This window comes from Diplotaxodon limnothrissa, linkage group LG7, assembly GCF_057381915.1.
Source record: "Diplotaxodon limnothrissa isolate DT_005_m linkage group LG7, D_limnothrissa_male_GT1.1, whole genome shotgun sequence".
NCBI classification, from domain to species: Eukaryota; Metazoa; Chordata; class Actinopteri; order Cichliformes; family Cichlidae; genus Diplotaxodon; species Diplotaxodon limnothrissa.
In genome coordinates this window covers 26259438-26279103 of record NC_140602.1, presented here as the reverse complement: position 1 = coordinate 26279103, position 19666 = coordinate 26259438, and the positions used below count along the sequence as shown (strand labels likewise).

General features: G+C 38.7%; 1 protein-coding gene across 1 annotated transcript in view; it reads right to left on the bottom strand.

The window, feature by feature from the left end:
- LOC146628376 (metabotropic glutamate receptor 8-like) overlaps nt 1–19666 on the bottom strand; it is a 129948-nt gene that overhangs the window by 52156 nt on the left and 58126 nt on the right. The window contains exon 2 of the mRNA XM_085359482.1: nt 14722–14938. Coding sequence (XP_085215608.1) covers nt 14722–14938 — 217 coding nt within the window. The remainder of the gene's footprint in view (nt 1–14721; nt 14939–19666) is intronic.

Below are 19666 nucleotides of genomic sequence, written 5' to 3'. Positions count from 1 at the left end.
ACCTATGCTTCGTTCATCATATCATTTTATTTTATTTTGTCATGTTTGTGTATTCTTCAGTATTGGTGAATAAATCGGCTGGTCTACACCTCACCTCTGTCTCCTGTCATCTACTTTAATCCATTTGCTATTGTTCATCGACATCCTAACAAGAGATAAGCAAAACTCTAGTCTTTATCTCAAACAAGTCACTGGTGACCTGCTGTTTGTTGTGACTTTAAAAATGCTTTGATGGTCTTAACCCTGTAAAGCCTGCACCAGTGTCAAATCAAATCAAATCAAATCACTTTTATTGTCACATCACATGTGCAGGTACATTGGTACAGCACATGTGAGTGAAATTCTTGTGTGCGAGCTTCACAAGCAACAGAGTTGTGCAAAATACAATAATATAAACAAGCAAAATACAAGAATGGCTACATCTGAAACTAATAAATATATGTACAATATATAATAGTATATGCATTTCTGGATGTGTATACTAAATATTTTTCTACGTGTGTGTGTGTGTGTGTGTGTGTGTGTGTGTGTGTGTGTGTGTGTGTGTGTCTGTGTGTGTGTGTACACATATTTTACAAATTAAATAGAGTAAACAATAAAAAAAATATATAAAAATATACAGAAAAATATACAGAGTTGAGACATGATAAAATATATAAAAATATACAGAGTTGAGACATGAATATACAGAGTTGGGACGTGTCTGTTGGAAAACATATTAATTTATTGCTCGTGCAATTTATTTGGCCTTTTCAAGGGAAAAAATTACACTGATTATGTAGAAGTCTCAATACAAATACTCATGCATCAAATTCGATGCACAAGGCTTTAAGGCTTTAAGGGGTTGACTGAAACAGAGTCAAAGCCTGAAAGAAAAATCTTTACACAAGGTTTGTACAAAGATTGACAAACAAGAGAAACTAATAAGCAACTCTAGTTTAAAGCCTAAACCCAGCATTAGCAAAGCCCTTATCTTAAGGCCTTCTAGACATGTGCTCAGTCTGCTCATTGGTGCTAGCTAACATATTTGGAGACATTTTCAAGCTGTCCCTTTCCCAGGCCACTGTGCCCACTTCAATCCCACCACTATTGTGTCCTTTCTAACACTTTTCACTGTTTGCATTTGTTACTTTTACTTTAGCTGTATTTTTTTTTATCTCATTTATTTTAATATTGTTAGAAGTTTTATTTCATGTTATTTATCATATTAGATTGTTTTTATGTGTGCTGTGTGAAGGAACTCCAGTAAAATAAGAATTTCATTATACAGTATAAACTCAAACTCTGCATGTGCATATAACAATAAAACTACCATTTTTACTTCTACCAACAAAAGCTTTTTGTACTTCCAGAAAAAAAAGCAACTTGTTATTTCTAACCTAGCTCTCCTGGAGATTATCAATGGGCTGGAGGTTTTCAGATGTTATCCAAAGACAGTCAAAAGGCAGCACGTGAACAAGACAGAAGACCAAAACATAGCAAGGCATACTACTACATTTATATTCATTTATTCCATCGCTAAGGACCAGTGTTGGTCAAGTTACTTGAAAAAAGTAATCAGTAACTGATTACTGATTACTTCCCCCCAAAAGTAATCCCGTTACTTTACTGATTACTTATTTTCAAAAGTAATTAATTACTTAGTTACTTAGTTACTTTTTAAAAACACGATTTACAACCTGAATAGGTAATAAAGCGATAGATCTTTCAGCCCAATTCTACTTTTTCTACATAATCCATCATACAAAATGTAATCAAATGGAAAAGTCTCTTTTTTAAATCTTGTTTTATCAGTTTTAATCTTTTAACTTTATGCATCAAGCAAAAATTTAATTATATGCAACATTCTCTGACTGGAAGAAATTTGTTTAATATTTAAACCTATTTTCTGCACATTCCAGCGCATAATTTTCTTTTTTTGTGTTTACACTCACTCTTTCAAATAGATGCAAGTAAAACACAGCAGAAAATAAATAAAGTCAAAGACTAGCGGTCCTTTTGCTCTATTTTCACCTGTAAAGCAGGAGTAGGGTAGGCGGAGGTTTACCCTGGTGCAGGTGTGCCGCGGCGGTCAGTTGAAGAATCCGCGAGTTTCTCTGTGAGTTTTCCATTACGTCGTTGCGCACTCGGTGCTTGCTCGGAAGTTTAGGGTTTTTCTTCGCTGTAAAAATAAGTTTTCTTCCCACGCACAACGGACACTAATGTTTTTGTCACTTTTTATGGAATCAAACTCAAAGTAAGGTCAGTGCTTCCACGCTTTAAACGCTGCACGCTCATACTCTCTCCCACACTCGATATATTATCCACTGTTGATCTGCACACAGCGGTTGTCATGAACGTCGCACTTGCTTACGTCACTGTCATGACACATTCTCGCAAAAAAAAATCACGGTTTTAGTAACGCAGTAATGCAGCGTTCCTACGGGAAAGTAACGGTAATCTAATTACCGTTTTTGCAATAGTAATCCCTTACTTTACTCGTTACTTGAAAAAGTAATCGGATTACAGTAAGTAACGCGTTACTGCCCATCTCTGCTAAGGACAGATAAACTATTCATAAGATTACTCTAACATCTGATTGTGAAGTCAGTTATATTCAACCAATGTAGGCAAACTTAACATTATAGGAACAGTGGTTACAAACTTGGAAATAATTTTGTGCACACAACTTTGGTGTATCTGGCATTCCAGAAACCTGCAGTACGTTTCTGTTGGTATGATCCTTTGATGGTAGAACTAGAGTCAGGTGACAGTCATGTTTAATTCCTACATAGCTGAGCTCTCATTTTACTTCTAGTGTCTTCCTTTTTCCTTTCAAACACTGCAGCTGCTGACTCAAGCATCATGATGACATGGGTTTGGTGTGTCCTTTCAGTGCAAGCATAAGCTGTGATGAAATCTACAGCAACAGTTCATCACTGTGACTCAGTCAGGACCTGTGTGATACCTCTCATGGTTGCTCTATGTGTCTGGAAAAGAAGAAAATACGCTGCTTTATTGAAATGTGAGGATGCTACAAGTTTCTTCTAAATGGGCCTAATGTACTTTTTTAAGAAGCACATTCTGGGATATTTATTCAAGCTGCATCTATGTCTGACATTATACCTCAATATGGTAAATGGGCTGGTTCTTACATAGTACCTTTCTACACTTTCTGAGCATGCAAAGCACTTTACACAACTTGCCTCATTCGCATAAGCACATTTTTTTCTATATATATTTTTTAACTGCTTGTCTGTGTCTGTGCTCTGTCTAACATTCACACTCCGATGGATGCATCAGAGTGCAACTTAGGGTTATTATCTTGCCCAACGGTACTTGGCATGCAGACTGCAGTACCGAGGGACTGAACCATCAAACTTCTGATTAGCAAATGACCTGCTCTACCTCTTGAGCTGCAGCCAGCCCCACTGATTTTGTTTTTCCTTGAGATTGTTTTATGTCCCTTTGCAGCTGATTTAGGAATTTGGAGGACTGTTTTTATATCTTTAGTTACTATGAGTCTTTCCCCTTTTTTTTGCATTTGCATTTTCTTTTTCTGCATCTTTCTGTAGATCATCTGAGCTATGCAACATTCTCCAAGGGCTATTGTGCCAACTTGGTCTGTGATGATATTCTATAATTCAGCTTTGTCTATTAATCTTCTAACATTTGATTTCTTGAGAGCAAATGGTATCCAGCTGCTAATTCCTACCAGTAAGCTACAGCTATCAAAGCTAATTTAGCTTCCACCAGACCTGTAAAAGCCCCAAAGTATCTAGAAATTTGCTGTTCCTGTTTTTGTTCTTAATATTTTTTTTCTTCTTTCGCGTCCTTAAAAATTCTGCTGTAAACAGTCCTGTTACTTCAGCAGCCTCTTACTGAAATCCTGGGACTAAGCTCCCAAATGACACACCCTTCCTTCTTAGTGCAAATGACTTTCACCTCCCCCTCACCTCACTGGGTCCGACTGGCTGCCACTAATGGACTGTTTTATGTGTTGGAGAAAAGGTTAGTTACTAACTGCAGATGCTCTCCTCTCAAGGGAGGAAAGGTGGAGGAATCCCTTCCCATGAAATATTCATCCACTCCTTTGACTGCATGCAGAGCATAAGGATGAAAAAAACTCCTCTTCAGGAAAAAGTGAAAATAAATAAATGAGTGATAACAAGAAAATAGGGTAAAAGTCAGAAAATACATTTCATCCATGACTGGACAACAGCAAATGTGAAAAGCATATATTTAACAGGGGGACAGTTAACAGAAAGCATGTATGCCATACGGTAGAATGGGAAAAAAAGAAAAAAGTTTAAGGGCTAAAGAAATACAGATGAGAAGATAGAAGAAAATGGGGAACTGAGAGAAACAAAAGCAGATTATCTTGTACAGGATTTTACACTTCAGAAGAAGAAAAACGACAGCAGAGTTTTTCCACAGCTGATCCAACAGAAAGCCAGTGGAAATACAAACAATCAGTTTCTCTAGTTAATCTGCTGCAAACACACAAATACACAGAGGACTATACTATATCTGACTAAAAACTGAAGGAGGGGGAATATCTGCTGCTATTCAAAAAATAATATTTTCTTGTGACAGTTTTTCATTATTAAAATGCTAAACTTTCACCCTGAGTCAAGGAAAAAACAGCAGATAACTCTGCATCTTTGCTTCCTCGAAAGATGACCGAAGCTGCTGGATATTTATTCATTACAACAAATTTACATCATTACACCTTGTGAAAATTTTAGAATACATTACAAAACTCTTGTTAAAGTTTACTCATTTTATAGCGATTCATTATATATAGTGTACTCTCTTTTTTTTTTTTTTTTTTTAAGCAGAATCATTTTAAGACAACACTTGTTTGCAGGTTTCGAACATGAACACATAATTAACAGCTTCTGAGCTGGATGTCATTTTGGAGACAGTTGGTGTCATCTCAGTCTGATATAAGTTCAAATAGGACTCAGTCTGCTGACAGCTACGATTTCCCACTGAAAGAAAGCAGGAAGATCACACTTCTCCTGGTGGGGAGGCTCCAGGATTAACTGAACGGTGGTGAGACAGTGACAGACTGAAGAAAGCACAACAGCTTTTCACTGTCAGAGATCAAAACAGTTCTGTTATTCTCTCAATATCTTTTCTAAATGATGTGGTAATATCCTCAGCAAAATACTGAAATACTGAAAACTACAGCCTTAGCAGAGCATTTATTCTACCATTAGACTCAAATGCAAAAGAACCCACCGACCACTTTCATCACTCTCTAGATCTTGTTCTGACATATGGCATAGAAACTGTACATTTAACAGTATTCCTTAAAAACCCTTTTTTGTCAGATCATTTTCTAATAACATTTAAATTCACAGTAATGGGGAATACATTTTATCACAGTAGATGCCTTTTTGAATGTGCTTTAAATAAGTCTAAGAATTGCTCCACTGTTATCTTCTTCCATGCTATGTGCCAACACAGAGCAGAACAGCTACCTGAATGCTACTCCCACAGAGGTCGATTATCTTGTAAATAGTTTAGCATGTTTACTACTATTGTGGCTCCTCTGACAAAGAAAGTATTTGACTCCTTGGTATAATTCTCAAATGTGCATCTTAAAGCACAGATAGCGAAGATGGAAGCAAAGATAACTAGTAAGCTGCAGAGGAAATCTCACTAATTTAGTGACCACCTCTAGTCTTAGTCATAGGTTATTTGTATTCTGTTTCTTTTAGTTTTCATGTCCGATGTTTAGCAACTTCATGTCTTATTTTTGTTAGTCTCTCATCTTGTGTGCTCTTTATTTCGTGTGCTCCCCTTGCTTTGTCTGCCATGATTCGTTTTAGGTTCAGTGTTCCCCACTTGTTTCCAATATCTGCGTTATCTCTGTGTATTTAAACCTTTTCCCTAGTTCCTTGTCATGTCATACTGTTTATTCTCTGTGCATTACCAGTGTGTTTTCCCATGCTTTGATTTATGAACTTCATTTTCTGCCACTTCCCATTTGGATTTTTGGACTTTGTTTCCCCCTGTTGCCTTGATTTTGTGTTGCTTCTTTATGCTACTCTATCTTAGAGTCTCTATTTGGGTCCGCATTCAACACATCATGTGACATTTGTGGGTAGCTTGCTCTGGTGGTAACAATGAGCAGTCAGGCTGCAGCAGCAACAGACAGCTGTCGGGATGCAGAGTTGAAAATTCAGCATTGGGTTGCAGGACAAAGGAAGAAGCACACATCTAAGCTGCCTGTTAGGGTTAGTTCATATTGCAAATTTTTCCTTTGCTGAGAGTTTATCATTGAAGCTGTGAGACGTAGAGCCAGAAGCCAAGGCCTTGGTTAAAATGTAATCATCTATAAAAAACTAGTTGCTTCAGCCTCTTATATGAATTACAGGATTCCATTACAGACACATGACAAAGGACAAGGGTCGGCTTTAAACATCTGAACCTTTCCTAGCAAAGCTCCAAAGCAACAATGACGTTTTACCGAGCTTTATCCAGGGATGGAGCATTCAAGACTAGTTTTGTGATTCCCAACCAAACTCTAAAAAAAGAGTAAGCCATTATTTGGTGGGGAGTTGTGTTGGGTTGACCTGTTTACGCTAACATGCTCTGAGAAAGAGGAAACATTTGAGAATTTGCCCAACTCCACAGATCACGGATATTGTGGGACATCAGGAATTTCACTGGAAAAACAAAGCGGACATTTTTTCACATTTTTGCAATATACTGAATGAAAGGAAATACAACAGGAATGTTGGGGAATGTTGACTGAATAGTGATAAAATGTTGTTTTTACTATTCTTGTTTCATATTTTTCATTGTCTAATTGTGAGTATTAGCTTACTGTTACCAGTAGAGCAGTTTGTGAAGAGATACAATTAAAACTGAGTTCATCTTATTGCTCTGGTCTTCTATAACCGTTCCAGTTTCTCATGTGGCCCCTTGGGAAAATTACCTGCTTACCTCTGTCCTAGAGTCATGTAATATCATTCACTGAAGTGGAAGCACCTCTCAGCAGCACAGGAGAGCAGCTGGTGGCCTTACAGATGGAAAGTCTCTCTCCATCGGCCAGCTGTCACACTTTTACAAAGATTAAGAAGATGGAAGGAATTTTTTTATTTTAAAGTTTTTCTGGATTTTAAAGGTTTTCATTTTCTAACCACACAATGAAATATGCATTCATTCATTCTCTGTGTATAATTTGCAATATTATCATCAGCTTGCTTTTTTGTTAATTACTTCATGATAAAATTCAAACCAGACACTTGTGATTTCTGTTGCATTGTCCAACATTCATATATTCAATTTAGCATGTTGAACTAGTGTTAAATAACAGCAACTGAGTAACCTCACAGAGGCCTGATCTCAGCATCGAGTGCCAAAAACTGCAGCTCTTCTAATGATCACTTTGGGCTGGTCCCAAAAGTGAGTCAATCCAAATAGACTGCCACTTTAAATGCCCAACTTTACAGCAGAAGAGCACGTTTACAGCTCCTACAAAAAGTATTTTTCTCTCTAACGTTCCCCAAGCTTAAAGTTTACATTTTAAGATCGTTTTATACTGGCTGGCTGGATGTTGACACTGGCAGCTGTAACTGCTAACTGTCTGCTAGGTTTCACTACAAACGTGAGTCACTACTATGGAGCCTATGAGTCCATATAACTTAGCACTTCAAACTCTGATCTAAATATAGTCACTACTGTTGTGTCATAGCAAGAAGGTCCAAGTTTTTAATTGTGGCAAGACCCTTCTGTTTGGAGGTTGCATGGTTTTCCCAAGGCTGTGCAGATTTTCTCTTTCAATAAAGAATTTGCGAGTTTTCTGCTTAGAAAAGAAATTAAATAATCAAGGCTTGAAAATAGTTCATTGTGGCTAGATTAATCTTTTATAGGTACTGTAGAAAAGACAAAAGACACTGAGATAGCCTAAAGCCAGATGATTTTTCAGTTTCTGCTTTTGTTAAATAACAATTATTCAAATATCCTCACTTGATGAGTGTTTGGTAAAGGCATCAACTCAAGGGGGATATGGGGGTTTCATCAATCTGACCCTGAACTGCTCACCACGCTACAGTCAGAGCTGCAGTTGTTGTCATGGAGACAAACTACATAAGGTGGTCGTGGCAGCAATCCTGTGTTATGTTGTAGTTGAGCAGGTCTCTATGGCCCTCAAGTTACCCACATTAGTAACATCTGGCAATATCTCAGAAGTTGGATCATCAAATCACAAAGAAAACCACATTACAGGGTGCAGGGAGTTACCTCAGAGATAAACCTATTTCCACTTTTACCACCTTCATTGTCTTTTCTCTTTTTCCTTTGGACAGACACTTCTTTCCTCTTCTCTTTCATAGGGGCTAAGGTGAAAAGTCATGTCGCTCAATACATGAGCAGGGCCAAGAAAGGAATTGGCATAGAAACCAGGGGGGCAAAACACCAGCTACTGGTAGATAGAGGAGTCAGTCAACACTGTAGGACCAGACTGGTCCAAGTTAGCATTACTTGGATTGACTACCAGAAAGGCTATGAAATAATGCCTCACACATGGATCTTGGAAAACCTATAACTATACAAGATCAACAGGATAAGAGCCTTCATTAGAGAAATGAACATTTCTATGGTAGTTTAATTTTAATGGACAGAGAAAAAAATATCAATTAAAAATCCAAAAACCAAACATTTTCATAAAAGTTATAAATTGATTTGCAAGTTATTGAGTAAAATGAGTATAATAACAAGCTATTTTGATTAAGATTAACATTGCTCCCATTCATATCTCAATAACAAGACCACAGTCACCAAGAACACCATTATTAACACAATACACTGAATGGATTTAAATTTTGCGCTGCCCATCTCCTTTCTCATGAAAACACACGTACAGACCAATCTTAGGTTTGTGAGTGAACCCCTAAATAATTCAGAGAAAGCTTGGGAGAAACTCCTGTGTTCAAAATTGAGATAAAATCAAAATCGTGCTCTTTGGCACCAGCTTGATCCCCCATGATTGGAGGAAGAGAAATGCTTAGTGTTACCCAAAGAACACACACAGTCAAGCACAGAGTTGAAAATGTTTAGCAGAGAAACAGCTAAAGTTTCTCTGCTAAAGGTACAGAACAACTTCACCACATTGACAGGCCAAGGGATGTGACCATGTACTGTAACAATTTGGAACAGAACCTCCCTCCTTCAACCAGAACACTAAAGACAGGTTTGTGTGGGTCTTCCAGCATGACAACAACCCAAAACAGACAACCATGCCAACAAAGGAGTGGAACCACGTTAAGGTCATGCAGTGTCCTACCAAGTCTCCAGACCTCAGCCTTATTGAAAGTCTGTTGAAGGAAGTGAAGCTTCAGGGTGCCAAGTTCCCGCCAAAACACTTAAAGGATTTAGAGAGTTTCAGCTAAGAGGAGTGGGTTCAATCTACTCCTGAGGTGTGTGCAAACCTCATGACAAGAATTGTTTTACCACTGTACTTGTCAGTACATAATACCGTCCCTATTATAATAATTATGCAATACGATGTTGCAAACATGCAAAGAACTGCATGTTGAGAAAGCCTGGAGAACTATTCTAGAACTAAGACTGATCAAAGAAATTACGAGCAAGCTTTCTTGAAATTTCAGGTTGAACTTAAAACATAAAGGTGGTCATACCGTTACTGAGATTCAGGCTTGTTACAAACTGTTCTTTACCTTTATATTTCTACTCATGTCTGCACATTTCAATAAATAGCTCCATCCATTTTCCTTTTTCCAAGCAAAAAATAAAGAAATCAGGGGAAGCAAGAGACTTTTGCACAGTATTGTAAATACATATTCACTCTGTTAATGAAGCCATTTGCATGTGCAGCATCGTGTGTTTGCACAGTGACAACAGCAGCATAGATGACACCTCACTGAGCCCACACAGGAGCCACAGCTGCTCTCTGCACAGTTATTAATCAGATGCTTTTAAAAGCCTCCATCGCAGCCATTTTTCATCATTAGTACAGCTGCCATCATTTGCGCAGAGATTACAGCAGTGTTGCAAAGCCAGATAAATGTGTCAGCAATAAAGCAACAAGGTGATAAAGCAGAATACATGACAGATGGAAAATGAAAAATGTAATTACATTTAAATTAACTTTTTCTAGTCATAGTTCTTCTTTTTACTGTAAGTCATGCACAGAGAAATAGCTTTTTCTCTTATAATCTGAACTATATATAATAATTCAGCACTTGCTTGAATATCATATCATAAATATCAGCAAAGTATGTTCGTGACATTTTGGACATATAATAAATAGAGTGCCCTTTGTCACGAATCCAGGTTTTTCACCCAGTGTTTTCAGTTTTGGACGCTCTGTTTCTGTCAAACAGAAAATGTCAATATTCCCCATGCCCAGTCGTTGTTTCTGTTAGGTCTTCCATGTCCATAGTCACTTTTGTCTTTGTTTACTTTGGTCTGTCAAGTTTATCTGTTTAGTCTCCATCGCAGTGTTTATGCTTCCTGTGTTATTTTAATGGCCTCTCATCTCAAGTGCATTATGTTCAATTTTGCTTCCCCTCTTGCTTGTTAATTGATTCTATTCACCTACGCCTTGTTTTCCCCAGCTGTGTCTCTTTCCCTGATTACCTTGTGTGTATATTTAACCCTTAGTTTTCCTTAGTTCTTTGTCATGTTGTACTGTTTGTCTGCCTGCGGTTTTCCCCACGTTTTACCTGCTTCAGATTACTTTTGAATCCTGTTTGCTTCAGCCACCAGGATCTGCTGCCTGACCTGAATAAAGGTGAATTTTTTCGTTTGTTCAAACCTGTCTTGGAGTCTGTATTTTGGGTCCAAATTCTACATAAACTATGAATCCCCTTCCTTCTCAAAATAAGATACAAATAGAACAAAGAAGAACAATACACTATGGTGTGTATATATGAACAAATGTATAGTGTGGGTGGGGTATTCTGTGGGAGGTGTTTCGGGAGTATGGGGTGTCTAGTCCATTGCTATTAGCCGTTCAGTTCCTATATATAAACATTGTGGGAGCTCGTTCTGCATTGCCGGCAATAAGTCGGGAACATTAAGTTGTTCCCAGTACATGCTGAACTCCGGCACTGATTCTTTTATAAAGCACCAACAACCGGTATGACGAACGCGGCCGTGACTCTGGCAGACGAGCTGAACACTTTCTATGCTCGCTTCGAGGCTGCAGCTAAGGTCTCCAACAATGCTAGTGTTAGCGGCGCTAACGGCTGCAGACAGGAAGATACTGCCAGCACCGGAAACGTGCTCGTCATCTCCGAGCATGAAGTAAGGAGAGCCTTCAAGAGAGTGAACACCAGGAAAGCAGCAGGACCAGACGGCATCCCAGGTCGTATCCTAAGAGACTGCGCATACCAGCTAGCTCCTGTGTTCACTGAGATATTCAACATCTCTTTATCTCAGTCGGTGATCCCCACATGCTTCAAAGAGTCCATCATTGTTCCTGTCCCGAAGAAACCCCACCCTGCTTCTCTCAATGACTATCGCCCTGTAGCCCTCACCTCAGTAGTGATGAAGTGCTTTGAACACCTGGTCAGAGACTTCATCATTTCTTCACTACCAGACACACTGGACCCACTACAGTTCGCTTACCGTCCAAATCGTTCCACAGACGATGCCATCTCTCATCTCCTCCACACATCACTCACTCACTTGGACACTAGAAGGGGGAATTATGTTAAAATGCTCTTCATAGACTACAGCTCTACATTTAACACCATAATTCCCTCCACACTCACCACCAAGCTGGAGCATCTGGGACTCAGCTCATCTATGTGTCAGTGGATCTCCAACTTCCTAACTGGCAGACCACAGGCAGTAAGGATGGGCGGACATGTCTCAGCCTCCACCACTCTCAGCACTGGAGCCCCCCAGGGGTGTGTTCTGAGCCCCCTGCTGTACTCTTTGTACACATATGACTGTGTGGCCACTACCAGCTCCACCACATCATCAAGTTTGCTGACGACACCGTCGTGGTGGGCCTGATCTCTGATAACAACGAGACGGCCTACCTGAAGGAGATTAGGAATCTGGAGAACTGGTGCCAGAGGAACAACCTCCTTCTAAACGTCAGTAAGACAAAGGAGCTGATAGTGGACTTCAGCACTAAGCAGGAGAGGAACTACCAGACCCCCATCATCAACGAGTGCCCAGTGGAGAGAGTGGACAGCTTCAAATACCTCGGAGTTCACATCACGCAGGACCTGTCATGGTCCTGTCACATCAACACCGTGGTGAAAAAGGCCCGACAGCGTCTCTACCACCTCAGACGCTTGAGAGACTTCCAACTGCCCTCCAAGGTGCTCAGGAACTTTTACTCGTGCACCATAGAGAGCATCCTGACGGGAAACATCTTAACCTGGTTCGGGAACAGCACCATGCAGGACAGACGAGCTCTACAGAGGTTTGTGCGGTCAGCTGAGCGCACCATCCGCTCCGAGCTCCCTGACCTGCACTCAATCTACAGCAGGCGGTGCTGGACCAAGGCCAGGAAGATGGTGAAGGACCTCAGCCATCCCAACAACAGACTGTTCTCTCTGTTGAGGTCAGGAAAGCGATTCCGCTCCCTGAAGACCAACACAGAGAGACTGAGGAGGAGCTTCTTCCCGCAGGCGATACGGTCTCTCAATCACACCACCTCACAGTACTGACCCACACATATGGTTCTTACACACACACTGGACTTTCTGGACTTTGGTTTTGCACAACACTGGTCACTATATTCTTCATTTCCGGTTAATACTTGTACAGCTGCTGTTATTGTGTATATATTTATTTAGATTTAGATTTCTTCATACATTCTTATATAGTTCTATATTGTGTATTGTGTATTTTGTTGTACAGTTATTTTATTTTCAACTTTAATTTATATATTTATCTTTATCTTATTCTTCCCAGTTAAATTTACCCTTCATTCTAATTTGTGTTGTACAGTTATTTCATTTTTAATCTTAATTTATATTTTATTCCTTCCTAGTTAAATTTACCCTTTTTAATTTTTCATATTTATTTCCTTTCTTATTCATAGCCTTTTCCTTTTTTGTTTTCTTTAGGTCACGAGCAGTTGTCCAAGCATTTCACTACATATCGTACTGTGTATGACTGTGTACGTGACAAATAAAAATTTGAATTTGAATTTGAATTTTTAATGCTTTTTATGTACAGAATGTCTTGCCATGTGGTGGAAGGCTTCCACTTTGGTGGCCTTAGAATCTTTCCGCTTTTTGAAGATGATATGGTTCTATATGCTTCATCAGATTGTATCCAGCTCAGATTTGAGTGGTGCACAGCTGAATGTGAAGCGGTGGAAATGAGAATCAGTACCTCCAAGTCTGAGTCCTCAACCATGAAGGGGTTGAGTGCCTAATCCAAGTCAAGGATGAGTTGCTGCCAACAGTGGAGGAGTTTAAGTAACTCATGGTTTTGTTCATGAGTAACTGGAGAAGAGAGTGGGAGATCGACAGATGGATTCAGGTTATGGCTGCAGAAAAGTGGATGTTGCATTATTCCGTTGTGATAAAAAGAGCATGAAAGCAAAGCTCTCAGTTTACTGGTTGATGTATCTCTCTGCTCTCCCCTATGATCACAAGGTCTGGGTAGTTACTAATAGAATCAGACTGTGGATACAAAGTGGCAAGGGCCATCCACCCATAGAGACAGGGTGAGAAGTTTATCCATCCGGAGGGGTTCAAAGCAAAGCAGCAACTCCCCCACATTGAAAGGAGCAGGTTGAGTTGGTTGGGGCATCTGAAAGGATACCTCCTGGGTGCCTCCTGGGTGAGAGGTTATAGCAATGTCCCACCAGAAGGAGGCCCCCTTGTAGACCCAGGACTTGCTGGAGAGATTATATCTCTCGGCTGGCCTAGGAACAACTCTGTGTTTCCCCAGACAAGCAGGAAGAGGTGGCTAGGAAGATGAAAGTGCATCCTATTTCAACTAATCATCTGTCATATGTTTCTAGAACTTGATCGGAATCTACCTGTGGTAAATTATGTTTTTCAGTAAATACAGATACAATTTGAATGTCAGAGCAGAAACCAAGCCATGAGGTCTCTATATTTTTGAGACAGGATTTTATCAAGGTACAGATCTGGGAAAGAATACCGAAAAATATCGTCATTTTCCAATGAGCGCAGTGGCCTCATCATTTATTATCCATAAATGGAAGAAGTTTGGAAACACCAAGACTCCTCCTAGAGCTGGCTGCCCTGCATTGCAAGCTCATCTGTTTAAATCATATCATAAGCCGTCATCATTCAAAGTGTGATAGAGCCAGTCCCAGCCTCTGATTAATTTAAGTAACAAAACAGAACAGAATCAGTTAAATTGAATTGAACAACTACATACAAACAAAATGCTAATCTCTATCAAACATGTGGTCACTGGTTAATTTCAAAAGTTTATATTAATTAATGTAAGGGCTTAACTCCATGTGATAACATTTTATTCAGTAAGCGCCAAACCTGATTACCTCACAGTGACCAGTCAAGGAGAAATGTGTCAACTTCTGGCATAATAAGATCAATAATCAGTTAGAAGACATCTTCTGTTCATTCATCAACAGAGTGCAGCAAATTTATCAGATCAATAGCTTTTGGTCCCATTTAACTCAATTAGTTTTAAAAGTTCAATATTTAATTAAGCTCTCTCGAGTACCAAAGTATAAAAAACTTTTAAATCTCACTTTGACTTGAATTAACTGTATATCTGTTTACAGTTTCCTACCCAACTCTCTGGAGATCTGGACAAAAGCATCAACGCCGCTCTCGCCGTAGTTTCCCTCTGAGGCAAGGGTGGACACGTAGTTCCAGCCCATCGCTGTCACAATGTCTAGCATGGCCTGAGCCTGATAGGAGTCGGGAGGAACCACACGGGAGAAGAAGTCATAGCGTGTGTTGTCACTGAGCTCTGGAGCTGTCGACGCATAGCTGATCTGAGGAATCTGTGGAGAAACAGCAAGGTTAAAACCACTAGACCCATAGAAGTGCAGATAATGCAGGCTACTGTATAAGCTGGTTTTAGTTTATTGCAACTTTCCATTACATCATGAAAAACTCAAAATTACACTGCAAAAAGCAAACTAATAAAACAGACAATAACATGTCCTATAATTTTGGGATGATATAGAAAACTTTTAACCATAATATGTCATGCTTAAGCATCTTGATCAAATGATATGTATCAGTGTTGTTTGTTTGTACATTTTTAACCATTTTTCTAATGTGCTTCTCCCAGCTGAAAATATAACAGATCTGTTAGAAAAATAGTTGCAACATGTTCTTAATTGTTCATTCATTTGCATTTAAAAAAACAAAACTTGGCTGTACAACAAATAAAGAATAATAATCAATATATATGGAAAAACTTTCAGCGCAACAGGCTAAGAGAAGATTTCAGGAATAGAAGATGCAAACTGACAGACAATCTCAAAAACAGAAATACTGTAGCTCACAAAAACATGCAAAAATTAACCCATCGAAGTTATCAAAAGAGTATATATATATATATATATATATATATATATATATATATATATATATATTTTTTTTTTTTTTTTTTTTTTTTTTTATTGAAGACATCAGAAGTCATACAAACCAAACTATGAACTTAAAAGATATGGAGGAATAAAGTAGTGATTTTACTCAGACTGTTAAATATTGTCCACATTCATTTTCAAACATCTAACAGTTGATTTGTTAAGATTTAAACAAACTTCCAACTCCTGTCAGATTCAAATTAGTGAGCTTTACGGTGTGAAAAAGAGAAGTCATAGATCCTGCTGTAGGCAGGCCAACAGGCCTGCCGGGGCTGGATAATGGTCCTTTAGAGAAAGATTGAAGAGCTGATTGATTTCAACTTCAGTGTGTTGAACAGAGCACCACTGGACACCTCATCAGGATTCACAGAGGGAAAGGAAGAGGGAGGAAGATAGACAGCTGGGGGCCTAACAGCAACACAAATGTCACTCAGCCTGACTTGCTCAGTGACAGTCTACAAATTAAACACTGTACTGTAAATGCAACCCTGTCTGAGAGCTGACACTATCAGAGCACTGCAGGTTTAACACATCAGAGAGAAGCTGAAGTTTATTTCCTACAGAACTACAGAGCCTACATTTCCTGCAGAAATGAAGAACATCCCTGAGGTTCTGCTCATATTGAAAAGAAACTAAAAAAAAAAAGGGAAGGGAGAATATAAAAAATAAATGCAGTTACTTTTTATTTAAGTTACAACTCTGATAGAAGTCATCCAATATAGTTTATCAGAAATTATAATAGGCTTGTTTTAATTGCTGATATGAATCATAAAAAGTACAACACAAAATAAAAAACATAAAAAATAAAAAAAACTTTTTTGTATTTTCCATATCAGTGATCCTACAGCTGGATTTACATTTTCTCTTCTGGAGTTAATAGTGGAGATCCACATTTTCCATTCAACAAGGAATTAATTAATTTCGGGGAGAAATGTCAGCAATTCAGAGACTCAGAAAAACAACCTGTCACGTTAAGGATGCAGCGACTCCAAGACCTTATTTAAAACATAAATCGTTCTGCATCATGTTTTCCTTCAGACTTTGGGAAATGAAATATTTTCTATGTAGGTACTGCACAAAAATCATACGTTTTAAATCAAGACTGACAAATACCAATGCATAAAATAAAACTAATATGCATAAACCTTTCACAGGGCCTACAGTATGTTGCAAAATTCTTAACCAAGTTTTCATTTTAAGGCTCAAACAATGCAGGATTTAAAAGATTCAAGTAAATAGATGTCAAAGAAAGAAACCATTATTGGCTAAAAAACAATAACACGCTCCAGAGAGAAGTAAAACATCTTGTAATTGGGGACCAAGAAACAAAGCTGCATAGGAGCCCCTAGTATGTCTTTTCTGTATGATTATACTGTTATTAACATCAGCACCAGTTACACTAATACCTGCTTTAAAGGGCCTTTTCACTTTTTTGGTGATTAGCTGATTTAAAGTTTCTCTCCTGGTATTGCATTGCTTAAACTTTCTTGTTTTTATTAAAATGACACAGCACAGAGGCACTAATCATGGCACCATATCAATGAGCTCTAAGCACAAAATCCATAAAGACTTGGCTCTACCACACCAGGCTGTGCCCCTGAGACAATCCAGCACATAACTGCAGGGTTCAAGATGTTAGCAGGCAGGGCATACATTGAAAACCATAACCAGGAGGATGGCATAGTATACCCAGTAACATCCCAGTATAGTTTGGAAGTCCCTATATCAAAACGGGATACGCCCCCTATAAGTGGGTGGTTGAGAATGACCCTGCTAAGGTCCTGTGGGACTTTCAGATACATACGAAAAATTGGTCAACCAGACATAGTAGTGGTGGACAAGCAGAAGAAGACAGCCGCAGTGATAGATGTAGCTATACCAAAGGAACTGTAGAAGCTTGCAGCTTGGTAGAAAACATGCAACAAGAAGAAATGAGAGTGAGACAAAACTCTCACTCCCATTTCTTCTTGTTGCATGTTGAAGCTCTACTTGGAACCTTGTTAAGATCCAATCATGTAATATATGATTTTTTTCCTATTTTTCAAGTGGTCTTAAATTTTGATCAGGACTGCATATACAGAATCAGTCAAAAGTTTTAGAACGGCCCAAAATTGCTACCCGAAATTGAACCTCCCCAAAAGTAAAACAGTATGTTGGATGTGCCACGCAATGCTCAATTGGTGGGAACTAGTGCGTTAGCACAGTTAGCTTGTTAACGTGTGGACGCCGTCCAGCCCCACGCACGGGGCGATCCGCGGTAACTTGTTAACGGAGATTTGCCGCGTTATGGCGTTAATGTCATTTTAACTAGATTAACGCTGACAGCACTAGTGGGAGCACAACGAATATGACTGCACATTTACTCCGACATCATCCTAGTGCAAAGACAAGTGGAAGCAGACAAAAAACTGTACTTTTGAGTTAAAATATATTTTATAATTTTAATAAATGACAAATTAAAAAGGCATGAACATTTTTTTGTATCAAAAAAATATCGAACCGTGACACCAAAGTATTGAACCAAACCAAACCGTGAATTTTGTGTATCGTTGCCCCCCTAATATATATGTGTGTGTGTGTGTGTCTTAGCATTGGGGGTTTTGTGCAGACTGATGAATACAGAATATTAATGAATATACAAATTGCTCTCTAGCAGCAGCTCTTCCTGCTACATTCCCTCTGCACCTGTGTACCCCAATTACTCAAATTTACCTTGTTAGGTGCAGGGTGAGTGGAGCAGTTTGAAAGGAAAACAGGTGGTCCATGAGAGTGTTCTTTCTTGAATGTTTAATGAAAGCATGAAGAAATTCAACTGGCATCATACATGTAAGCAAAGCCTTTTTGCTTTTACAAAAACATAATAACAAGGTCTCTACAGGGTGAAAAAATAGATCAAGCTTTGTGGGGGATAAAACTGACTTATAAGAATAATTACAATGATAATAACAATAATAGTAATAATGATTACTGTGTTACAGTTTGTGAAATAAGAGGCCCCTTCCAAATGTGTGTTAAATAAATTGCAGTGACTCACAGACAAAAAACTCTCTTGCCCTTTTGGTGGCTTTTGGAGGACTCTTTGCTATGCTGAAGGGCTGTAATTTTAGTTAGTAGCTTATTTGGAAACCCTGCTGGTCAGTTCCAAGCACTCACTTCTCCCTCAACACAGACGTGTGATCATCAGTTTTAACAAAACATCACAATACTACAGCTAACTTTATTGCATTGGCTCTGAATTGACCCAAAGTCATTGATATCTGATACAAGTTTCTGACCTTACTGATATCCAATCCAAATATCATATCGCTCCATCTATCTATATGATCTTATTTTAAGTTCATGACTTTGGTTTTATATAATATTTTGGAATCATGGTGAATTCTCCCACTAGTTTGATCGATGGCAACAATCATTACCCTCCACACTAGAATATTGCTATGCTGGAACAGGAACAGATCCATCTGACACTGAGCTCATATGTTCTTTTTAGGATATCTCTACACATTTTAGCCATATGTGGACATGTTTGCTGTTTTCCGCCATCTCAGGCTGCTTTCTGTCACAGAGACTGATGCTTGTCATTCTGTGACAGCTAAAGCGTTCCACTTGACTGAACAATAAAAGAAGGGATCCATCATTGGTGACAGCTCTCATCCATCATCTTGTATTCTGTGCTCTGTTTTTTATGATTTAAGCTGTTTAGTATCAACTGCCTCTGCCCTGGACAAGAAACAGCTTTCCCCTAGAGGTGAAATTCTGCATGGTTCCTGCTGTTGCATGTTTTTCATGTTTAATGTTTTCTTCTAGCAGTGATCAAAATAAATTCAGGGTAGATTCAAAATGACTGACTATCTCAGAAAATTCTCCCTTCTGGAAAGGCACAAAAAAGTCAATAACTAGAAATTGAGTTTTCTTATTTAATGAAATGTTTATACCAATATTAACTACTGGGTCCTTTCATTTCCAAAGAATTCTCAGAGCTTACTGTCTAAATGTAGCCAGATCAACCAGTTTGTAGGCTTTGACACTAAGTCAGCCCATCTCCACATGACATTTGGCATTCTGCTATTTAAAAGTGAGCTTAAATCTACAATCAAACAATCAAAAGAACAGTTTGAAGTTGGAGGAAGTGAA